This window comes from Danio aesculapii, chromosome 5 (assembly GCF_903798145.1).
Source record: "Danio aesculapii chromosome 5, fDanAes4.1, whole genome shotgun sequence".
Lineage (NCBI taxonomy): Eukaryota > Metazoa > Chordata > Actinopteri > Cypriniformes > Danionidae > Danio > Danio aesculapii.
The window spans coordinates 66,793,111-66,819,072 of NC_079439.1; the positions used below are offsets into that span (position 1 = coordinate 66,793,111).

General features: G+C 35.6%; 1 protein-coding gene across 1 annotated transcript in view; it reads right to left on the reverse strand.

Moving 5' to 3' along the window:
- notch1b (notch receptor 1b) overlaps positions 1 to 25,962 on the reverse strand; it is a 122,932-nt gene that overhangs the window by 95,882 nt on the left and 1,088 nt on the right. Inside the window, 1 exon segment of the mRNA XM_056458743.1 lies at positions 21,089 to 21,161. Coding sequence (XP_056314718.1) covers positions 21,089 to 21,161 — 73 coding nt within the window.

A 25,962-nucleotide genomic window follows, 5' to 3' on the forward strand; every position in this document is an offset into this window, starting at 1 on the left:
TGTGGTCAAACAAGTTATATCCAAACACAAGTTCTATTTTTAGGCCCTATATGATGATGCATACGTCTCCAAAACCCAACAGGTGGACAAATCTAAACTTGTTTTTGTTAAAACAAATACAAATATGCAAATAATAAATAATACTGCTAATAATAATAACATTATACAAACGCAAATTGTCATAAATAAACTGAAAATGCCCCCCCCAGCTCACTAAAGTCTACATTCATTATTCATTGCTGTTTAATTTCCCACAAGAAGTCCCATGATAGACGATCTGTGACTCACAAGCTTTCCAAAAGAATGAATATGAACCTGCCTTAAGGGTTTTTACACAGTCTGAGAGGAGGAGTCGGTGGCTACGCTGGAATGTAACCGTTTACATTAAAAATTCACCCCATTGTGTGTCCCCATCCTTGACTGCGCTCCTCAATGGAGAGTCCTGGCAGCCGCACTTTACGGCAGCCTGCGGAAAATCACACCACCTTTGGAAGTCTACTAGACCTGCCCGTCCTGGCAAACAGTCTCGCTTCTAGAGGGGGTAAATACATTAGGCACTTAGTCAGTCCTGGCTTCTGCTCCTAAAGCACACATTAGGGAATTACGCTGAGTACACTGTGGACTTCAGTAGGAAACCCTGCCAGTTTGCTCTTTAACTTGGCAAATGCTTGTCACATTAGCAATCAAGCTACTTAAAGTGGCAGAAGGCCACAAAAGAGTAGCCTACTAAGATAAAATGCATTAAGGGGAACAAAAGTGTTGAGGCTGAGTCCATTGGGCTCTTATTTACTTGTAGCTTTAAAGAAATCTTATTTCGCCTTGATCTGACAAACTGAGGGACATGTGATTAAAGGGCTGCGATTTTAAAACAAAACTGAGATTGAGATATTTCCTTTTTTCTTTTATATATATATACATGGCCAAGACAATCTGCTGCAGTTCAAACCAAGACAGGCTGACAGACAGAACAGACAGGCTGTTTTGAGTATTTCAGAAACTGCTGATCTACTGGGATTTTCATGCACAACCATCTCTTTGCAGAGAATGGTCAGAAAAAGAGAAAATATCCAGTGAGCGGCAGTCCTCTCTAGGCACAAATGCCTTGTTGATGCCAGAGGAGAATGGCCAAACTTGTTACAACCGAGGTAAGCAGAAGAGCATCTCTGACACACGACACGTCCAACCTTGAGGCGGATGGGCTACAGCAGCAGAAGATCACACCGGGTGCAACTCCTGTCAGCTAAGAACAGGAAACTGAGGCTACAATTCACACAGGCTCACCAAATTTGGACACTAGAAGATTAGAAAAAAGTTGCCTGGACTGATGAGTCTCGATTTCTGCTACGACATTCAGATGGTAGGGTCAAAATTTGGCGTTAACAACATGAAAGCATGAATCCATCCTGCCTTCTATCAATGGTTCAGGCTGGTGGTGTAATGGTTTTCTTCTTTCTACCAAATTTTCTTGGTAAAATTTGGGCTCATTAGTACCAATTGAGCTTTGTGTCAATGCCACAGCCCACCTGAGTATTGTTGCTGACCATGTCCATCCCTTTATGACCACAGCGTACCCATCTTCTGATGGCTAATTCCAGCAGGATAACACACCATGTCATAAAGCATGAATCATCTCAGACTGTTTTCTTGAACATGACAATGAGTTCACTGTACTCAAATGGCCTCCACAGTCAACAGAGCTTAATCCAATACAGCACCTTTGGGATGTGGTGGAATGGGAGATTCGCATCATGGTGGTGCAGCCAGCAAAAAATAGGGATTAAAATGATCATGGTTGAATTTACATAAGAACGAGGAAACAATGGTGTTTAAGGCTCACGGTATGGCCATTTCCATGTACCGAATTTTATTTTCTCTATAGGCACCTTTATAGGAATAAAAATTGCATGGGATGGCTAATTATTTGACTTAAACTGTAGCGTTTGATAAACTAATTGTGTATTTAATTTTCTCATCCTTCAAAACAAGATGTTTCATCGATTTAGTGGTTGAAAATAAGGTTTTTGATTACGCATATTAAAAACAGCCGCATTCTCAAATCCTACATACACTCACAAAAATGGCATTTGCTGTTTGTTCAAACTATCTATTTAAATTGAAACAACACAATTCTTGAGTTTTTTTAGAAGTGACAACTTAATTGTTTTATGTTCAATCCACTTACATCTATAAAAACTAATAAGTTAACTTAATTTCTTCATGCTGTCCTAACACAAATCAATTTGTGTGTATAAACATTGCTCTGTTTTAGAAATCTGCATTCCAGTCCAGACAGAAAAAAAGCCTATAAAAATAAATCCGTTTGTGTAAACAGCCCATGTTTGATTCTGTGACCACAGAATGACCCCATACTGTTATTCTTCCTTCATCGTCCTCTCCAAAATACCTTTGTCCTCTGGGAGGTGATGGGATTCATTCTGTGGCCATTGGTAGCCCAGGACAACAGGGTTTTGCTAGTGCTGCAATGCTCGTCCAGTCCAGAGCAGATGTTTAGTTGACTCCTGACCCTCAGCCAGATGAAACACAGGGGGTTTCCACCCACTGCGCTCCAATCTGCCATCTGCCATTGAAAGGTCACAGAGTGAAGGGGGTTTGTCTCTCGCAACAAAAAGTTAAAGGCTAACTTAGAAGCCCTTTCATGCCTGAAGTCCGGGAAAGAAACAGAATACTGTACACGCTGTCAGTGAAGACAATGAATGGATGTCCAAAACACCACTGCATTGTTTGGCCTGAATACTTAATAAGTGTAATTAAAAGTGATCTACAGTAGGTTAAAGGGAAGTTAACCTCTATCAACAGCATGCATTCATTTGATAATTAATTTGGTTCTACTTGTTCTTCATTCCTTACATTTTCCTTTCTGTTTTCTGTCTTTCTTTCTGTAACACTACAGCACATGTAATATTCAAAGTTGTATTTTTGTTAAAGCACTTACCAAAATTATTGCTTAGGGTGCTTTCACACCTGTGAATCGATTCATTTGTTCCAAAACAGGGATTACAATTGTTACATTGTTGCTCTTCGTTCTTGGTGCGATTCGCTTTCACACGGCAAAGTTTCTAAACGGACCAAAAGAGCTAAAACAAGTCACGTGTGAGTAAACTCTCCTCACATTGGTCAGAGTTTCAGGGTTTACTTTGCAGAGTCCTGCTTAGCTGTCAGGGGAGGTGGTGGTTTGGTGGTGTTTGACAAGGTGCGTGCGACGTGTCTGAAGAGGAACGGGAGGGAGATGCGCGATTTCAGGGAGTTTATCACTCGTTTGCGGGCATCCGGGAGTCTCTGTGCATTTGTGGGAGACTCCTGAAACTCCCGGGAGACTTGGGATGTCTGGAATGACCTCCCGCTCTACTCACAATTCTCTCTTCATATAGCCGTATCCCTTTTATATACCCATAAAACACTGTAATATAACCGGGCTTGGATCGTATTGCTTTCTCACTACAACCGATCCGCTCCAGAGTTAGTTTCAAATGAGCCGAGGCCACCTCATTCAAGCGATCTTGGAGCGAATGTTTTGGCACGGATCCATGCGATTGCTGGATTCACATTTGCCAAATGAACCATGCTAACTGGGCAAACGAGACAGGTTGCGAAACAAAAGTCTAGGTGTGAAAGCACCCTTAAACGTGCATTATTTGAGCTTAACAGTTTATTTTAGGGTATGAATACTTCTATATTAAGATTATTTTCCGCCTTAGTCATTTTCTTGTGCCCAAAAAGAACACTAAAGCTCCATAATTGTATCGTTTATGTCAGGGATTCTTAACCAGTGGGCCGCGGCCCCCTAGTGGCCCTCTGCAATCCTGCAGGTGAGCCATGAGAATTAAATTAACTCTCAATATTATACTATAATTTATGGATTTCATTATTAATATGCTATATTAAAACGATCAAATTAGTGCACATTCTCCTGTTCTCTGATTGATTACTCGGCGCAAAAACAGCCTCATGATCGCATCTGCAACTTGTACACGCAAGTCTGTTCATTTCATACAAACATTTTATACAAAATGTCAGACAGGAGGGCCTTCAAAAAGCTGACTCGAGCCCCGAGGTGAAAAAGGTTAAGATCCCCTGGTTTGTGTAATGTACACATGCAGTTGATCTAAGATATATTACTCCAGAGCTTGATTCCACATCGTTTTGAGGTCCATAGTAGTCAACATTTGGCTCAAAACTCTATTCATTATTTAGATGTTAAAGACAATTATTGCTGTGTTGTTAAATGGTTTTAGGACAACTTTGAAAAAAGGTTTTGTTCTGTTACAAATTCTGTCTAATATATAAGATTTTGCCACAATTGTTATGTAAATTGTAGTAAAAAAACTACTGGGAAGACACATTTTTATCAACATAATTAATTATTTGTGCCTCAGAGCTGCTAGTTAGACCAGTTATCCAATTACATGATGTGTTAAGGCAAAGTTACTTAACAGTTTTTTTTAGCTGTTGTTCTAAATAACGTTTATTTTTACATGATAAATGAGCCTCTAATGTTATTATATTTTTACATTATTTTTTATGCTTTTTATCCATCTTTCATGTTACTATAATAATAACAAAAAATGATGCATAATTACATCCAACTAACTCTAAAACTCATTTACTTTATCCAAGTAGTAAAACAGTATAGTTAATTAATCTTCAACCTAAACATATAGCTACACTCTAACAAGGACACAAAAAGTTTGGAACCAAATCAGGCAAATTAATTATAAGAGCAGTACATACCTTTTTATGTTCATTTTCATATTTTATGCTTATCTTGTTTCTATTCAGTGTCTTTGTGGTTGTCATATGTCAAAAAGTACATAAAATTACATGAACTGGAAATGTCCATTTTTCAGAATTATTTGTGAACCCTTCATTTTTCCTCAGTATGTGTTTGTCAACAATATGCTTTGTCCTTTCAATTAACCCTTTCATGCTTCCGATCACACTGGTGTGATCAGCCTTGATTAGTCCCTGAAGCATACAATCACACCGGTGTGATTAGAACATTCAGAGTGCACGTCATCAACGGCTAAATTTCGAATCTGATGGCTCGCGCTGAGGCACAGAAAGAGGTGCAAAGCATCCATGCTTTCAAACAAATAACATTTATTTTAGTTTTCAGACATTCAAATTCACATAACTACAAGCAAAACATACCATTTAAGGTTTGTAAAATACACGGGATGTTTATGGAGATGGCAATAATAATTATTTTACAATATAACTAGACGATCTGCCTTGTTTACCTAAGATACACACCGTTTATGGTCCTAGAATATGTTCTCTATACCTCTACCAGATAAACAGTTGCTTACCTTCATGAATTTCGGCAGAAAACTATAAATAAACATGACATAAATCCAGCTCAGATCTCTCCTGTGGTTGTTGTTAGAAGGGATAAAGCTGCGATCGGAAGTTAACAAGAAGTACAAATATTATCTATTAAATTTCGCATTAAGTGTATTTTATTAGCGTCTAACCCCACCTCAACCCTAAACCCAAACCCCACAGTAATGTAAAAATATTATTTGTTGTACAGTGTTTTTGCTATATTGACGCGAGTATCCTCAGCTGTATCAAATCTAGACCTCAATGCACTGCAGGAGAGGGTGAAGTCTAGATGGGATACAGCTGAGGATACTTATGTCAGTATAGACGAATTACCAGTTTGTAAACATTCAGGAGCGCTAGTATTTACAGCGAGGGAATGACATCTGATGTGGTACAGAGTTTGTTGTTGTCTTAGAAATGAGTTGATTACATATTATATATATTATTTACATAATGCTTTTAGCATATTATAACAGCTTGTTTACATTTCATTCTAAGCATGCAGTGTCCGTGGTTTAATTAACCATATTTAATAATTTTTTCTGAAATCATTGCAGCAATCAAAAACGAGTAACGCGTATGATTCGGCATAGCGTGAACTTATCTGATATGAAATGGGAACTGCAGAGTCGAGCATTTTTAATTAGGTCCTCAATCCATTCAGCTCACTTTTAGCCAAAGACGTCTGCGGTTGTCATTAAAAACAGTGTGGTGTATGGTAAAAGTTAAGTTTTTTCTAATTTTGCATTCTACCGCACAACAGGACATGTTTGCAATTGTGACGGGTCTTTTTTTGCAACCGGGGACCCGTGTGATTGGGTTAGGTTGGTAATTCCTCAATAATACAATTTTATAAGATTATGCTATATTGACATGAGTATCCTTCTCGTTAACTTCCGATCACAGCTGTGTCCCTTCAAGCAGCAACGGCGGTGCCCATTATCCATCATATAACAATTAATACGATCATTATTAAGCTGTTTAAAGAACAAAATATATGTTCTATCACATATCTGAGAATCGGAGTATCAGAAATTTCACAATATAATTAGAAAATTTGTCTATATGTACAGAAAAGGACAAAAAAAAACAAAATACGATTTATACATAGATCATTGGGGCTGGTGGGCAACTTGATGCATCATCATGGGAACTTTAGAATGCAATGGATTCTAAGAAACTGTCAGCAGGATGTCAGCAGGATCAGCAGGTGTACTTAAAACTCACTCGTGAAAGGGTTAAGCTTACCTTGCAAATAAACCCAGAACATTCCTGCAGGCACTGACTAGCATGAGTTGTTTAAAACGATCAGGCTACCTGTAAGGTGGTTCAGTTTTGTTAGGGAGGTGTCAGCACCCCTGGCCTCTTTTGTCCCCTTAAGCAACACAACAATAACACACAATCTACTCCGTTTTAAACCCTAATTTCCTGAAGTGGGGATTTAAACTCGGAGGAGTCTTTGAGTCTTGTCTGCTCTTTATGAAACAATGGCCCGGGGCTCTTCGCACTCTCTCTGTAATCACTGGAGGAGACCTGATCCTCCAGGCCCACATCTGTTAGTGTTCATTACGACTGTGTTTATTTGTCCCTTGTACTGAGGGATCCTGTGGGAACCACAGATCCTCTGAGGGACAGAGAGGAGCCATTAACCCACCCAATACTCTTCTAATGAGTGCTGCCCCTTAAGGTTTTACGACTCTAGGGACTAGGTTCATGCTTTCAGAAGTCCTAGGCTATAGTAGCTCCACATGACAACGATCATGTTTCTTTTTAAAATATTGGTGCAGATTCTATAAGTTTCGCATCCATGAAGGTATCGTTTCAAGCATTCATATGGAAATTAGAAAACGGTTAAAACTAGGGCTGCACAATATATAGTTTCAGCATCGATATCGCAATTTGTGTGTCTACAATAGTTACATTGGATTATAGTTAATATAGTTGCACAACAGTTGATAATACATGAGATTTGTAGAGTCATTGCAAAGTTTAACCATAACAGAGTGAAAGTTTAGCATTTCTTTTCAAGGCATTTCAAGAAAGTTTAAAGCATTTGGACAAAAAGCAAGTACATTTCTAACTTTAATGAGGAATTTTTTAATGAATTAATACAAAGAAGACTATACAGTGTTATTTTACATTGCAATATACCTGAAAACTGACTCTGCGGAAAACCATTTAGCACTGTTTATTATACTTTCGTTGCTCCATTGTCATTATTTAGCTTGCAAATTCTTAGTATTTTTTATACATGAGTCACAGCCTTAGAAAATCCCCCCAATCAATCCTAACTAAAGATTTCTTTTCAAATAGAGCTATTCAAGCCATCTGGTGAACTTGTATTCATTTTGCAATATAGAGTTGAAGTCAGAATTATTAGCCCCCCTGAATTATTAGCCCCCCTGTTTATTTTTTTCCCCCCAATTTCTGTTTAACGGAGAAATTTTTTACAACACATTTCTAAACATAATATTTTAATAACTCATCACTAATAACTGAATTCTTTTATCTTTGCCATATTTGACTAGATATTTTTCAAGACATTTCTATACAGCTTAAAGTGACATTTTAAGCTGTATAGAGCTTAAAGGCTTAAGGCTTAACAAGATTAATTAGGTTAACTAGGCAGGTTAGGGTAATTAGGCAAGTGATTGTATAACGATGGTTTGTTCTGTAGACAGTTGGAAAAAAATAGCTTAAAGGGGCTAATAATACTGAACTTTAAAAATTTAAAACTGCTTTTATTCTAGCCGAAATAAAACAAATAAGACTTTCTCCAGAAGAAAAAATATTATCAGACATACTGTGAAAATTTCCTTGCTCTGTTAACCATCATTTGGGAAATATTTAAAAAAGAAAGAAACTCAAAGGGGGGCTAATAATTCTGACTTCAACTGTATATAGCAGAAAAAATCATCAGTTTTTCCAATATCATAACAGCATAACCTAGTTAAAACAGTGTAAATGTATTTGTAATGTTTACACAACATTGTAGCCAAAAGTGTAAAAGTTTTTCCATGGCGTTTTGAAAGTTTCACCTTTACACAACAACATTTTCAAAATGATCCCCGCTTATATGCATTAAACAGCTTGAAACACTGTTATTTGCATGCCAGACCAGTGTTTGGTGCTGTCACCTTGTTAGTAAATAGTACACGTAAGGAAGTGTTGATGTCATCGATTTCAAAGACTTTTCAATTTCACCCCAATCAGTCCTAACTAAAGATTTCTTTCCAAATAGAGCTATTCAAGCCATCTGGTGAAATTGTATCGCTTATTCACCTTATTCTCCGCGTACGAGTGGGCGCAGCCATTTGAATCATTTTGGCTCGAGACTTACGGTCTCATTCACTTCCATTCATTTTTAAACGTTAAAAACAGCTCGTTTTGGTGTTGCAAACTGATATTTCCTTAATATATTATTCTACTTTGTCTGTATTGTCATGCAAACACTTGTTTGTAGAGTAAGTAGTTTGACCATTTTCTGCTGTTTATTATTCCTAGTCATTTCTCCCATAGGCAGCTGAATCGGAAGTTCTAAAACAATCGCAAGAACGCGCGCACATCTGCATTGAAGAGAAGGTCAACGTCCGACTTTTCCAATATCGTGCAGCACTAGTTAAAACAGTGTACAATGTTTGAGGCGCTGTGAACAAACACAGTTTTTCCATGCCGTTTTGAACATTTCACCTTTACACAACAAAGTTTTCAAAATGATCCCTGATTATATGCATAAACAGCTTGAAACATTGTATTTTGTATGCCAGGCCAGTGTTTGGTGCTGTCACCTTGTTAGTAAATAGTACCTGAGATGGTGGTGACGTCATTGAGTACATTTACATGGACATCAGTAATCGAATTATTTGCTTTAATTTGATTAAGACAATAATATGATTAAAGCGTTTACATGAGTTGCTTTTTGAATGTTCTTTTCAAGATCCTGTTTTAGGTTATAGCATATATTTCGACAAATTTCATTGTGTCACCACGGTTTTCACATTTCCTCAAGAGCTTCATGTAATTTTGCGTATTTCATTTTTAATTTGTCGACTTTAACTGAATCTAAAGGCACAGTAAGACTAGACAAAGAAAATACTTCACAATGTTACAGGTAAACGTACAACAAGACTCAGCAATGTGTGTGTGTGAGGGAGAGGTAAATATATAGTCCATGTAATCAGTCTATGATTCATTTCCAGCTGTGTGTGTGCAATCAGGGAGAGAACTGGAACTAGTGTGTGTGTGAGGTGTATGATGGGATTTGAAGTCCAGTGTCGTGACGGATTTGTTGTTCTCCAGTGATCTGCAACTTCTAGATTGCTGGTGATTGTGACAACAACTATACATTTAAGTACTGAATATGGGCTGAATGATACTGGTAAAATATGCAATATTATTGTTGAGTATTTCGAGCATAACGATATTTCTTTCAATATAACATTTCCATAGAAAATTACTAATTGTATTAGCTCAGTTTTTAAATCATTTATTTATTTAATGTTATTAGATCTTTAATGTCAGATCTAGTTAATTATCGAGATATCGATAATTTTGCCGTATATTGTGCAGCCCTTCACTGAATAATATTAATCAACTCATTCATTCTCCTTCGGCTTAGTATCTATTTCAGAGGTCGCCACAGCGGAATGAACCGCTAACTATTCCAGCATATGTTTTATGCAGCAGATGCCCTTCCAGCCGCAACCCAGTACTGGGAAACACCCATACATACTTATTCACACATACAGAACAATTTAGTTTATTCATTTCACCAGTACTGCATGTTCTAGCACTGTCGGAAAAACTGGAGCACCCGGAGGAAACCCACGCCAACACAGGAAGAACATGTAAACTCCACATAGACATGCCAAATGGCCTAGCGGGGACTCGAACTAGCGACTTTCTTGCTGTGAGGCAACAGTGCTAACCACTGAGCCACTGTGCTGCCCCATATTAATCAACTACATTTACTTAATATATGTTTATAGGGTCAGAATTGGGGTTAAATTAAGAGTAAGTTGCATATAATGTAATTTCGCATAATTAAATTTTTGACCACAGCAAGTATGTGGAATCTTAGTAACACAGTGAAACAGAATCGATTAATTTATTTATTAAAATACACTCGTCAGCTCCTCTGACACTGTGACAATGTGAGAGGGAACTTTCCAACATCTGCCACCGCCAGGGATGAATGGCAAAACCACAGGCATTAGCGGGTATTATGTGGTAAGTAGCAGGGCATTGTGCACGGTGAATTATTTACCTTGATACTGATCACTTGTAATGCAGTTCTCCACAGACAGATGGCTCAGGTCAAAAGCATCAAACAAAAACAACACACGCCTGGTGTGTTTTGCTGCCTTTTTTTGTACTTGGCCAGCTGTACATACAGAACACAATCTAGCAATAACAGAATGTACAATCAAAGTTTGCCAAATTCCTGACGGAAATAAGACAGAATCGGATTTCAACAGGTCAACACAGACCACTTTAACAGTCAGTGATATATGAAATCGTGCCAGAAAAAGTGGACGCATCTCCAGCATCTTCATGAGGACATTAGGTCTCTGTAGTGATATGATAACAGACTGCAACTTCTCTTCCTTTGGCACTGTTGTTAATTTCCTGAAGCTAAAAGCAGTGAGAAACACATGCAAACAGAGCCTGTATTGAAACTGTGCTGCACAAGTTGTCATTCTGGTTTAATACATTAGACACACCACACATGGCGCTGGGTGTAAATTACAGCCATTTTAGCTCAAACTTACAAATTTAAGATTACTAACATGCAGGCTTGGAGTGATATCCTGTATGTGTACTGATACAAATGCACATGGAGTCTTATCCTGACTGTAACTATATGTAAACAATCATTTGAGATCAGTATAAACTTCATAGATTTAATTTGTTATAAATATATTACTATAAAAACATCCAAGGGGGCGGCGCAGTGGCGTAGTGGGTAGCACGTTCGCCTCACAGCAAGAAGGTTGCTGGTTCGAGCCTTGGTTGGGTCAGTTGGCGTTTCTGTGTGGAGTTTGCATGTTCTCACCGTGTTCGCGTGGGTTTCCTCCGGGTGCTGCGGTTTCCCCCACAAGTCCAAAGTCATGTGGTATAGGTGAATTGGGTAAGCTAAATTGTCCATGGTGTATGTGTGTGAATGAGTGTGTATGGGTGTTTCCCAGTGATGTGTTTCGGCTGGAAGGGCATCCGCTGCGTAAAACATATGCTAGATAAGTTGGCGGTTCATTCCACAGTGGCGACCCTGGATTAATAAAGGGACTAAGCTGAAAAGAAAATGAATGACTGAATGAAAAACATTTAACTAAGACATATTTTTTCCCAAAACACAATCTATTTAAATAAATGCTGTTTTTTAACTTTCTATTCATCAAAGAATCCTCAATTTATTTTCAGTGAATACAATACTAGCTTGTTATATAGTATACTACCCAAGCATACTACCTTACTATATTACATTCTACCCTGCATTAAAAAAGGCAAGAAGTAGCCCAGAAGGCACAGGATGTCAACATGACAGCAGATTGAGGTTGTACCTTAATGTCAGGGGATGTTGCACTTTGTTGGAAACTGGATTGAGGTCAGAACCCAACGTCAATGTTCAATGTCCAACTGAAAATCCAACCCAGGCTCATTTTGATTATGTACCCCTATATACATTTCTGGAGAGCACCAAATACGTCCCGGGGGTGTGTTTTTTTGCAGTTTTTTTATTTTCGCGGATCCGCCAGAGCACGAATGTATCTTGCGAGTGTCATTCGCACCTGCTCTTCTCGCATAAATTCATCAGAAGTCGCTGTCGACTGACTGACTGACTAATACCCTCACCCATCGCCATCCCTAAACTTAACGAATAGTGTTTTAAAAAGCACCAAGTGACCAGCGCCCACCCACTTCCCTAAACCAAACCGACAATGTTTTTTAAAGCAATCCAGAAAAAGAAAGCCTGATTTTTTACCACGTTTTCAGATTTTACCACATTCTCACCCTGTTATTTTACTTGTTTGTTTTATTTTTTGACTTCTGTTTTTGTCTTACCCGCTTTCTAGAACTGTTCTTCCCCAGACTCAAACCCCGTCATCACGGTCAACTCTAAAATCCTCCAACGTACACAGCAAGCCGGTAACAAACTGGTAACAGCCGAAAAAGCCGTCCACATGGAGGTATGCAGTCAGCATGTAAGCATGAAAAAGAATGGCGTCATACCACCCCATAGCGTTTGTCTTAAAGATGAAATGCAGCCATACATTCCTCTGGCTGCATAAATCGCGATCTCCAGAAATGTATATAGGGCTACATTTTCAGAATGAGCCTGTGTTGAAAAAAAAAAATCAACCAAATGTCAGCGTCCAATGATGTTACATCTTGACGTTGTGTGGACGTTACCACTATGACGTCTATCAGATGTTAGATTTTGGTTGCCATACCTGACGAATAAACGTCAATATGATGTTGGTTTAGAATGTTGGCTCGACGTTGGATTTTGGTCACTTTCCAACACAACCTAAAATCAACCATATATCAACGTCGTTATTGAATGCCAAAATAACATTGTCCTTAGACACTGGCTGAACATTGAATTTTGATCACCTGACATCACAACCTAAATCTAACCTAATACTAACATCTTATGACACTGCTGGGACCTGGATTGCCTACTACTGTAACTGAGATTCTGCAGTGCACATACAATGGACCTTTAAGTATCCCATGAGGCCACTGGCAAGAATTAATGAATGGAAGTGAAGCAATGTAACTCATGCTAACAGATCATGTGATAATAACAACATGGTGGATGCAGTACATCCAAATATTCACACTAAAGAACATGCAGTACTTTCCTAATGTGAAGTAAGTTCAGATTTAAATGTTGATGTAATATCAGATACATTATTGTCACAGTATCCAGGCAGCAAGGAGAAAAAAGGATTCAACAGCAGCAATTTATATTCGTAAAAACTAAACAAATCAGTAACTAGTATAAAGCAGTTTCAAAAACAAAACCATAATGTAGAGACCAAGACCTCTCTAGAGCACGATTTAAAGAAAACTGTAATATAGAGATTCAAATGATCCACAAATGCCCAGAACCAAATTAACTATGAATGTAAATGGGTACCATTGACCAACATTCTTCAAACTATCTTCTTTTGTATTCAGCAGAAGAAAGAACCTCAAATAGGTTTTAAACAAGTGAGAAAATGATGACAGAGTTCATTTTTGGGTGAACTATCCCTTTAAATTACTCCATCTTGTAACACCAAATTATGTTAACCTTTGAAGTTTTTTAAGGGGTGGTCCACTACGATATCATATTTTAACTTCAGTTGATGTGTAACGTAGCTGTGTGAACAGAAACAACATCTCTGAATGTAAGAAGTTTAAAGTTTAATGCAAAGGGAGATATTGGCTTTTACAGAGTTAGCATAGCAAAGCCTACAGCGAACGAACTTTGGGGACTACAAAAAAATACATCCGGGCTAGTGTGATCAAGCAAGGGGGCGTGGCCAGAGGCGCTGTAATGTTACAAGCTAAAATTCTGTCCAAATGCTGCTATTTCCACAGAGCTTCTTCTGTTTCTGTATTTGGGCTTCCAAAGGACACGGCAGAAAGACAGAAGTGCTTACAGTTTAATTTACTTATGTTCTAGAGAATTATTAAAAAATATAGCTCTAGCATTTGACAAAGGACAGCTTCCAGAATCTCTGTCAGTGCTGGATTCGGCTAAAAACTCCTCAAAAAAGGAGCAGCTCCAACCATAATAGACGAAGCTGTGGATTGTGAGCCACAACCTGTACGTTTTTTATTTGTCAAAATTGATCTATTACATGCATAGTTTCTAGCGTTAATGGTATATTGTAACAAGGATGTAAACAAGTATATAAACAATTTAGCTACAAATGCGGACGCTTTCTGTGCCTTCTACATATCAAATAACGAACTCGCAAAAGATATGTGAACGTTTCATATTACTTACACATGCTTATTCCTAATATGTGTGAAAGACACTTGTCAGATTTTATTTTAGAGAACATACATGAGGTTCATCCTTTTCATTTTCTGTCTGATTGAGGCTCAAACTGATACGGCTAACAGCTGCTCTGACTGACTGTTAACACAGTGCAAACGCGCATGCTAGTAGAGGCATGACGCTTTTTCTGGTGACGTGGAGCCGATCCGCAAATCACAGCACATTATGTTAGCTGACCAATCAGAGCCTCTTTAAGGCGGGCCTTTCGGAGGAACTAGAAAAATAACAGTCGTTTTCATGTTAGTAAAGCAGCTGTATATAATAAAAGTAAGATGTATGATAAAATAACATGGTTTTCTACAAGTGCAGCATGAGCACACATTGCTTTGCATCTTATAAACACAACCAAGCCTTAAAAATACACTATGGACTAGGCATAACAAGTTAGCGTAATTAATTAGTTAATCTAATGTCAGCGTACACATGCTGTCATAAAAAAAACATCATAATCCAAAACACTAGGTCTAAACGACGAATTATTAATTATTAGTTAAATACATGCTACTTCTGCACTGTAAAAATGTTATTGACAAAAGTCATGAAAACAAATGTTTTTATGTTACTTTAACTAATAATAATAATCAATTATTTGGGTTTCAACTTAATTGTTTAAGTTTTACAAACTTTATCTTAATATTTTTAGTCAGTTTGACTGAAGTAACTTGAGATGACTATAAATATTCCTTTGATTCAACTAAAAAAAAATTAGGTAACTTTTTTTTTTGTGTGTGTGTAGGTAGTGCAGTGTAGGTAAAAATGATGTGCACCACACCTACACCAGTCACTTCATCTCTGTTTTCAAATTTTTAGGGTATCCCGTCGGAAGACAGTGAGCTCTTTTTTGCACATTTCATCAACAGCCGCCCATCAAAGACTTAGTTCGCATGTGAACTTCTCCTCATCTCCCTCCAGCCTTGCATCTCTCATCTCCTTGTCGAACACTAATCCTTTTGATTCGAATCTGCCGTCCCTCATACATACAAGGAATTCAGATGTGGAAGCTGGTTTGTATTACTGTCAGTTGGACCGCTGGCCTTGCCAAAGCGTCAAAGATAACGGCTCACTCGCTCCTTTACGAGCCTGACAGAGTGCCAGATAAAAGCGTTTGGTATTCCTGGCATGGCATGTCAAGTAGAATCAGCGCATCTTTCCAAAACAACACAAGAACGGCTGTACATGGTACATGATCTACCTGTACTTATACTTTATATGCAGTTAAGGTCAGAATGATTAGCCCTCCTGTGAATTGTTTTCTTTTTCAGATATTTCATCCACTCGACTCCATTACACCTGCCTTGTTTACTCTTGGTTACTAGGATACCAATACTACAGTCAGCCACTCTAAAAACACCATAGCAGTGCACCAAACTAGCATTTGTTTGTTTTTTTATTTAATTTTAATTAATATTTTAAAAGATTTACATCATGTTAGGATGGAAGCCCGGCTATGATGCAAGTTTAATATTATTATTATTACTATTATTACTATTATTATTATTATTATTCATTCATTCATTCATTCATCCATTCATTCATTCATTTTCGGCTTAATCAGGGGTCACCACAGTCGGAATGAATCGCCAACTTATCCAGCATATATTTTATGCAGCGGATGGCCTTCCAGCTGCAACCCCTCACTGGGAAACACCCATACTCTCATTCACACACGTACTGTACACTATGGACAATTTAGCTCACGGAATACCCGGAGGAAACCCACGCAAACACGGGGAGAACATGCAAACTCCATGAAATGCCAACTGACCCAGCCGAGGCTTGAACCAGCGACCTTCTTGCTGTGAGGCGACAGTGCTAACCACTGAGCCCACAATTATTATTATTATTATTATTATTATTATTATTATTATTTTGCACTAAGCTATCACTTTAAGAAAACAACAACACATTCTCACTATTTGGTGGTTCATTCCACGGTGGCGACCTCTGAATTAGTCTAAGCTGAAATAAAATGAACATATGAATGAATTCTCACTATTTACAGAGCGGCAACTAAAAGTGTGTCAGAAAGAATTTGCGGCCTTTACAATGGATCCATTTGATTAGAGGGCCACCCGGGCCAAAACTGACCTAAGAGCTCGGTTTTTGCCAATGTTTGTCAGACATGTTGCAGGACCGAGCAGCCTGTCCACCAGTTGCATTCGAACAATAGATAAAAGGTACTAGACATAGTAACGTGCCATCCTGAGCGGGAGAGCGGCCTTCGTTTGTATCTCCATGTTTAATTAGAGGAGTCCGAGTATGATAGGGCACAATGGTGGCTTTGTGGCCTGACTGAGGCAGGGAGGCTGCCAGACAGAATTAAGATGTGGCCCACCGCCAGTGCGGCTCCATGTGCTCGCAGTCCACTGAGGGAGGCCAAAAACAGAGCCGCCACCATCCTGTTTCAAAAGAGCCCTGCCAGTGTGCTCCTCCGATAAACTCACTGATAGCACTGAACACAATGCTAGCCCGGCCAAATACTTGCAACCCAATCCCGCATTCACATCAGCGCTGAATGCAGGTAAAACAAAAGGCCAAAGAGCAGTTAACCCTGCTAGATACTCAACCAAGACTATCAGAAGAAACCTGCAGTCAAATGCCATGTTTCTTAGCAAACATACAGAACATTTGGACTTTTTGAAGTTGCTAATAAACATTTGGGAGTAAGTCTTTCTTTTCAAAATTGTGTTACTTGCGACTTCTAGGGAACGATAATTTCCATGATGCCAAATATAAAGACGGAGCCACAGAATCCAGTCATAAAATTAGAATGATCTGAATAAAAATGAATTTCACACCGAATTGTCAATTTTGGATCGAATGGAGAGCTGTACATCTAATCAACTTGTGATGTGGGCAAGTTTCTGTAAATATTTAAATGCAAAAAGATTAATTAAATTATTATTAAGACTTTTACTGTTAATAATAATAAAGTTTATCATTATAATAATAATAATAATAATATTAATAATAATAATAATCATAATAAGTATTATTATTATTATAAAATAAACTGTTTGTATTATCATCATTATTTATTCGTATTTTATTATTAAACTTTATTATTATTATTATTATTAATACTATTAAACTGTTGTTATTATTATTAATCATAATTTCATTTATTATTATTGTTATTATACGTTTTATTATTATTATTATTATTATTATTATTATTATTATTAATAATAATAATAATAATAATAATAATAATTTTATTATTATCATCATTATTTATTCATATTATTATGAATAATAATAATAATAATAATAATAATAATAATAAAATAAACTATTATTTTTATCATCATTATTTATTCATATTTTTATTATTAAACTTTATCATTACTATTATTAATAATAATAATAAATAAACTATTGGTATTATCGTCATTATTTATTCATATTTGTATTATTATTATTATTATTATTATTATTTAACTATTATTAATATCATTATTATCATTAATCATGATTTACTTTATTATTATTATTAATAAGAATAAACAATTTTATTATCGTCATTATTTATTCATATTATTATTATTATTATTATTAAACTATTATTATTATTATTATCATCATCATTATCATTATTATTAATCATACTTTATTATTAATATAATTAGGATTTACTCTATTATTATTATTCATATTATTATTAATAATAATCATAATAATAATAATAATAATAAAAATAAACTTTTGTTTTATCATCATTATTTATTAATATTAATATTAATATTATTACTACTATTAATGTTGTTGTTGTTCTTTCATTATTTAATTTAATCATTTAATTTTATTTTTATTTGATTTGATTTAAATATAAAACAAAATTTGAGGAAAAAATAAGAGTGAATTTAAGAGTTCCTAAAAAATCGTTTGTGTTAAACCGTTGACTGAATAAGCTGATGAGTGCATGCTTTCTGAAAAGGTTTGCGTAATTTTTTAACCGCCCTAAAAAAACAGTCCAGAATTTTTTAGATTTAATAAATTTTAATAAATAAATATAAATAATTCTATAAGGCTCTAAACTTAATTTTTTTTTTTTGTGACTAGCAATTTTTTCATAATAAAATATTTAAAAATCTACTTCTTTTAAATGTACATTCACCTGAAAAGAAAGTACAGTGATGTGATGCTATGCGTGCTGATGCAACCTGTTTGCTTGTGATTATCCTCTGGTGCAATGCTACCAATTATGAAAACATCCAGTCCAATTACACTCTACCGCCATCTGTCCTTCTAATGTAAATCACACAGAGTGAATAGGCATTCAAAATAGGGCAAAACACCCGACCAGGGACAGGGGTGCGAGGGCGGAGGAGGGGCCTCATGCATTCTGGGAAGCCTCAAACAGATTAGTCACACAGAATTAATCTAGACTAGAGAACAATGATCGCCGAGCTTCTGGCAAACCCCAGCTGTCGTTCTATAAAAGAAAAGCGAAATAAGATTTAGGGCTCTGGGTGTCTACGAGACTTGGGCTGGAGAAGTGGCCCGTACTTACGAGCACCCGGAGGGGAGGGGGGTGATGCCCTAAACTCTCTTCATCAGAGGCTGTGTATGTCGTTCATTAGCTGAGACCATGTTCTTCAGAGAGAGAAGCACACTTTGCTTTTGTTTGCATGTTTGGGACTCAAATTGGCTGCATGTGCTCTGGTATGCAATAGCTTTTCTTAAAGGGATAGTTCACCCTAAAATTAAAATTAACATCTCAGAAATAGTCGTCAAAGAAACGTTTGTTTTTGGGTTGTTGAACACAAAAGAAGATATTCTGAAGAATGTTGACAACCATAAGAAAAAAAAAACACTATGGAAGTCAGTGGTTACTGCAAAACTACTTAATTAAATTAAACTGAAACAACACAATTCTTGAGTTTTTTTGGGTCAACTTAAATGTTTTATGTTCAATCGACTTAAATTTGTAAGTTAACTCAATCGATTTGTGTTGGGACAACATGAAGGAGTTGTGTGGAAGCCTGCATTTTTTACAGGGCACTCAAAAAACTACAGTGTGTTTACTATTTGTTCGAGCTACTTGTTTAAAATAAGCTGAAACAACACAATTCTTGAGTTTTCTTGGGATAACCTAATTATTTTATGTTCAATCCACTTGAATTTGTAGAAAAGCTAGCTTAATTCTTTCATGTTGCCCTAAGATAAATTGATTTTGTGAAACCGAACATTTTCACAGTGTAACAATCTTCAAAATATCTTCTTTTGCATCCAACAGAAACTCAAACTGGGATGTGTTTACAAACAACGATGTAACTCGCGGCTGAATTATCATAGTGCGATGCATCGTTAGGGAAAAGAACGATGCAGTGACGAGTGTTTCCCAAAACCCGTAGTTTCTCTGTCACAGATCCATCGTTTGAACCATGTTAGTTGTAACGTTAAACGCCCATAATGATGCTCTAAATAGGGTGGAGTAACAACTACTTTAGAGAAGAACCCCATCATTTCTTTGAGCAAATTATATTGTTTTACACGCACACGCATTTTAAAAAAATCCAATATTAGTTTTGGTTAAAACATGCTCTCGTTTTCCATATTAATTAAAATATATATAAATGGCACAAACAGGGTCTGTGTTTCTTTAACAAATATTATTGAGAACATTACATATTCTGTTCTAAAACATAAAATCACTTAAAAAGCTAACAAGTATTCTATTATCATATATAAATCATATAAATAAATAAATAATGAGGTGATTTATTAAGAAATGAAATTTAATATTTATTATTTATTAGGAAATGAAAAAAATCCTACTTTAATAATAATAATAATAATGAAATATTAATGATGATGATGCTTATTATTATTATTATTATTATTATTATTATTATTATTAAGTAGGATATTGTTTATTTATTTATTTATGTTTTTACAGTTTACTTTTACAATTTGACCCATGCAAACCACTGCAGAAATGTTCTAACCAGCAGGCCCATGTCAAATACAGTACAGATACTTAATAAATAAGCTACTATATATTAAAAGCATTAACGTATGTTATGTTATTTGCTTTCACAAGCTTTGGAGACGTAACATAAATTCCGCTTTTAAATAATAGGTCACCTATAGCTTTCGTCATCAGCCACGGCTGTGTTCAAATTGACATCAATGATGTCAAAGTGCACTGCGAAGGGAGCACAATTGTAAACATGAAGATCGCTAAAACTGAACTGTAAAAATACTTTGCAAGTCAATTACACATAAGAGAGATGACTTTAATGCTTTTATTTGAATAATTCCAATTTTAAATGTTAGAATGTTCTAAAGGAACAGAGCAAGGGGGGATAACTGGGAATAGAACACAGCCAGGAACTATGTAACTACAGCTCCAGAGGTTTAGTCGCAAGCATAGAAGTTTGCGACGCAGTTTGCGAACGTTCGTTGGAACGATGGATTTGGGAAACATCAAATCAACAAACAATTTTTGTAACGATGAAACTTGTGACCTTAGTTGGCTAACGATGGTTTTCGGAAACGCAGCCCAGCTTTGGAACAAGTCAAAGGTGAGTAAACATAACTTTTTAAAGACGAACTATCCCTTTAACTTTTGGAAGTGGGAAATCTCTTTAGCCGTGTGTGTGTGCTATTCAGTGAACATTGTATTTGATTCCTTCTGGGTATCAGACACAGCAAATTTATGCAATTGACAATCTTATCACTTACTTGCATTCTCCTCTCCCGTCTGCAGTTGGTTCACACGTGCCTCCGTTTTGGCATTTTTCTGAACATTCCAGGCCTGGAAATGCAGAAACATGATAACTGATTTCTGTTGAGCATTACATGATGTTTTGAGCTCAAACTACACACAAAAAAATGACGTTTGCTATCTGTTCAAACTACTTAATTAAAATGAGCTGAAACAACACAATTCTTGAGTTGTTTTTGGGACAACTTGATTGTTTTATATCCAATCCACTTCAATTTGTGAAAACTAATAAGCTAACTGAATTCCTTCATGATGTCCTAACACAAATTGATTGTGTGGAACCCAGCATTTGTTTACAGTAGATTCTAAAAGACCAAAAGCAGTCATCCTAATTTAAAAAGCAGCAAGTTCGGATGCAAAAACCTGAAATCGTCTTCTAAAATGTGTGCTGGTTTAATACTTCCACTATTATGGCAAAGAAAATGTTATTTTAATTGCCTTTAACATGAAATAACTGGGGCGATGCGGTGGCGCAGTGGGTAGCATGCTCGCCTCACAGCGAGGTCGCTGGTTCGAGCCTTGGCTGGGTCAGTTGGCGTTTCTGTGTGGAGTTTGCATGTTCTCCCTGTGTTCGCGTGGGTTTCTTCTGGGTGCTCCGGTTTCCCTCACAAGTCCAAAGACATGTGGTATAGGTGAATTGGATAAGCTAAATTGTCCGTAGTGTATGTGTGTGAATGAGCGTGTATGGACGTTTCCCTGTGATGGGTTGCGGCTGCAAGGCCATGCGCTGCGTAAAACATGTGCTGGATAAATTGGCGGTTCATTCCGCTGTGGCGTACCCGGATTAATAAAGGGAGTATTCCGAAAAGAAAATGAATGAATGAATGAAATTACTGATTATAAACAGGAAGATTAGAAAATGCTTATTTTATGCTAATTTCAGATGGCTCTTTGAGGTTTTTGCATCTGAACTCTTCAAATATTGACGTTTGGTTTCAAACTGTGCAAAAGCGAGTGAGTTTCTGGGCAGAATCCAGAAAGAAAGTGTGACTCCTTACACCTTAAGGTGATGTTTGTGGACAGAGGGACATGACAGCACACTGCTGTGAGCATTTCTTCATTCTGCAGCTGTTCAAGGGAATGCAATATGGCAGGCTGTTTTTACATTTATTCACTACAAATAATAACTATTTGGTTACTTTATCTAATCTCTAAACTACTACCTTATATTTATGTATTGATCACTCATTACTAAAAACAAATCAAAATTGAGTAACATCTTTTTTGTTAATTCTTTTCAATGCTAAAAAGTTTACAGTCTATTACTTTTTACTTATTACTTAGCTTTTTTGTTTTATCAGACAATTCGCTTTCCTTTGTGTAATACACAATGTAGGGTTGGGCGATTAATCGTAAAGTAATCAAATCAACATTCAGAACCTATAATCGATTTAATTTTCCAGGTCAATTTTTTTCATTACTTTCCCTACCGTGTGTGAAGTCACGTTACCCTGCTTTGTCAAGACTAATTTATACTTATTATATTATGATTTATACTTATTTTATTATTCTGATATTATTCAGCCAAGCGCATGCATGCGGTCTGATGCAACCTTCGCATACTTGCACACCTCTCAAGAAATGCAACTACACGTCACAACGACATGTAGCACAAGCTTTGTGATTGGTCGGTTTGGAAGCAGTGACGACGGTGGGTGGCACAGAGAGCCACGTTTTAGACAATGTGTGTTAATTTCAGTTGTTCAGCCTTGATGTTCAATAAATAATCATAGATAGTAGATAATGCGGGTTTACTTTAATTGTTTTCAAATCAAACCCTTCATTCAAAAATCTCTCACTTATAATTCGTGAGCATATTTACTGCACAAAACCTGTCAGTGAACTACGAGGACAAAAACATAAAATAAATAAATCAAATAATCGTTCATTAATCGTAATCGAGTTAATCGATTTAGATTTAAGGCCAAATCGCCCAGCCCTAACACAATATCTAGTCAAAATAGTAAATATGATGGTTAAAAATAGTTGGTGATTATTGTAATATATGGCACTTTAGATTTGGAAACGCATATTTATTATTAACTAGTTACTTTCTTAAAGCCATCACGCATTAAGTAAATTGGTTGTTAGTTAGTATATACAAAAGCAATTATTAATGACTTATTATGCACAACTATATTTTAAATCACTTAATCTAACCCCGAACCCAAACATAATTACTACTACAACTGTTAAATTTATTCAATCATTCATTTTCCTTAGTCCCTTAGTCCCATTTTTGCTTAGTCCCTTTATTCATCAGTGGTTGCCACAGCGGAATGAATAGCCAACTTATCCAGCATATGTTTTACACAGCGGATGACCTTCTAGCTGCAACCCAGTACTGGGAAACACCCATACACACTCATTCACAAATATACACTACGGCCAATTTAGCTTATTCAATCCACCTATAGCCCATGTCCTTGGAAACCGGAGCACCCGGAGGAAACCGATGTGAACATGCAAACTCCACACAGAAATGCCAACTGGCCCAGCCGAGGCTTGAACCAGTAACCTTCATGCTGTGAGGTGGCAGTGCTAACCACTGAGCCACCATGTTGCCCTACTGTTAAATTCACTTCTATTAAAATAGAAAATGATGGTTTTTTAAGTGAAAAAAATCTATGTTTTACTAATAACATTAATAAAGACATTCAATTAGTACTATAAAAACAGAAAAGGATACTGCAAACAACTTGAGTACTGATATATATTATAAAATTAAATTGAAAAATTGGAAATATTTGGAATACACAACAGTGGAAACAACTAAAATACACAAAAACCAGAAGTAAATAGCTCCAATTCATAGACAAATTTGTTAAACTGAATATATAATATTGGGATATTAACTCAACACAGCATTACAAGTAGTAGTATCATAGTAATGTAATGACGAATAGCCTAAACTAGCCTACTTGAGTAAGTTTCAAAGAAACAGTTACTAATAATGAAACACTGATTTACATACAGTACTTAAAAAATATACAAGCAACTAATCAATATAATTAATGTTTTACCGGTAACATTAATAAGGACAATTAGTACTAGAAAAACTGATAAGATTACTGCAAACAATTTGAATACTGGTGATATATACTGTATTCAAGTTATATGTATTTAAAAATAAACTGAAGGAACAACTGAAATACACAATAATCAAAAGAAATTACCCCCAATTCAAAGACAAATTTGTTGAACTTAATATATAATATTGGGATATTATCTAAACACAACACAACAACTAGTAGTATCATGAGTAATGTAATGAATAGTCTAAAGTACTTGTGAGTAACTGAACTGATATTAGTGCCTACTTGAGTAAGTTTCAAAGAAATATTTACTAATGAAACACTGATTTACATACTTAAAAAATACAAGCAATTATAATAAATATAATCAACATTTTACCTGTAACATTAATAAGGACAATTAGTACTAGAAAAACTGAAACAATAGTCAGAAGTAAATAACTCCAATTCAAAGACAATTAACAAGTTTGTTAAACTGAATATAGAATATTGGGATATTAACTAAACAAAGCATAACAAGAAGTAGTGACATGAGTGATATATTGAATATCCTAAACTACTTGTGAGTAACTGAACTGATATTACTCATTAATGAAGTATCGAAGAAATAGTTACTAATTAAACACTGATTTACATACTTAAAAAATACAAGCAATTATAATAAATATAATCAACATTTTACCCGTAACATTAATAAGGACAATTAGTACTAGAAAAACTGAAACAATAGTCTCCAAATTACTCCAATTCAAAGACAATTAACAAGTTTGTTAAAGTGAATATAGAATATTGGGATATTAACTAAACAAAGCATAACAACAAGTAGTGACATGAGTGATTTATTGAATATCCTAAACTACTTGTGAGTAACTGAACTGATATTACTCATTAATGAAGTATCGAAGAAATAGTTACTAATTAAACACTGATTTACATACTAGCAGATATACAAGCAACTATAATTAATATAATCAATGTTTTACCAGCAACATTAAACTGAAAGGGTTACTGCAAACAATTTTAAAACGGAATATATATATATATATATATATATATATATATATATATATATATATATATATATATATATATATATATATATATATATTTACATACTATCAGCTTACTTAAAAAAATATACAAGCAATTATAATCAATATTGGGATGTTAAGTAAACACAACGTAACAATAAATAGTATCATTGTAATATAATAGTAAGTAGTGATGAAATACTAATGAAATTAATGAAAATATTGACTTACATACTAGCAGCAAACTTTTATGTACATGAGCAGTCAAATGTCAACCTTGCATGAAAACAATTCGGTTTTCACCAAAACAGCAAAACTGTTTCTGCATTTTTTGTGTAGGCTTGTAGTTTACAGTACTTTAAAAATACTCAAAAATGTCTCTGTCAGTATTTTCATGCTATTATATTTGATTTATCAAAGTCACACAAGTAGCAATTTCACATCCGTCACAACCATAACAGAGAGATGTCACATACATAACGAAGCTTTTTCCTTATAAATGCAAAAATGTTTGTTTTATAGAGAGCCAACTCTTATTCTTTTGATTAGCATCGAGTTTTTTTTGAGTTGTGCAGTTTAATTCACAGAATTTCTACAAAGTATGTTGTATACTGTAAACTTGCAGACTGTTTTTGTCACATACATAATGCATGTTTATTTTCCTCATTTAAAATATAAAAAATGTTTACAGATTGATATTTTATGGTTAGTTGATATATATCAAGATATATATTATTAATATATAGAAAAATATAAAGAGATGTT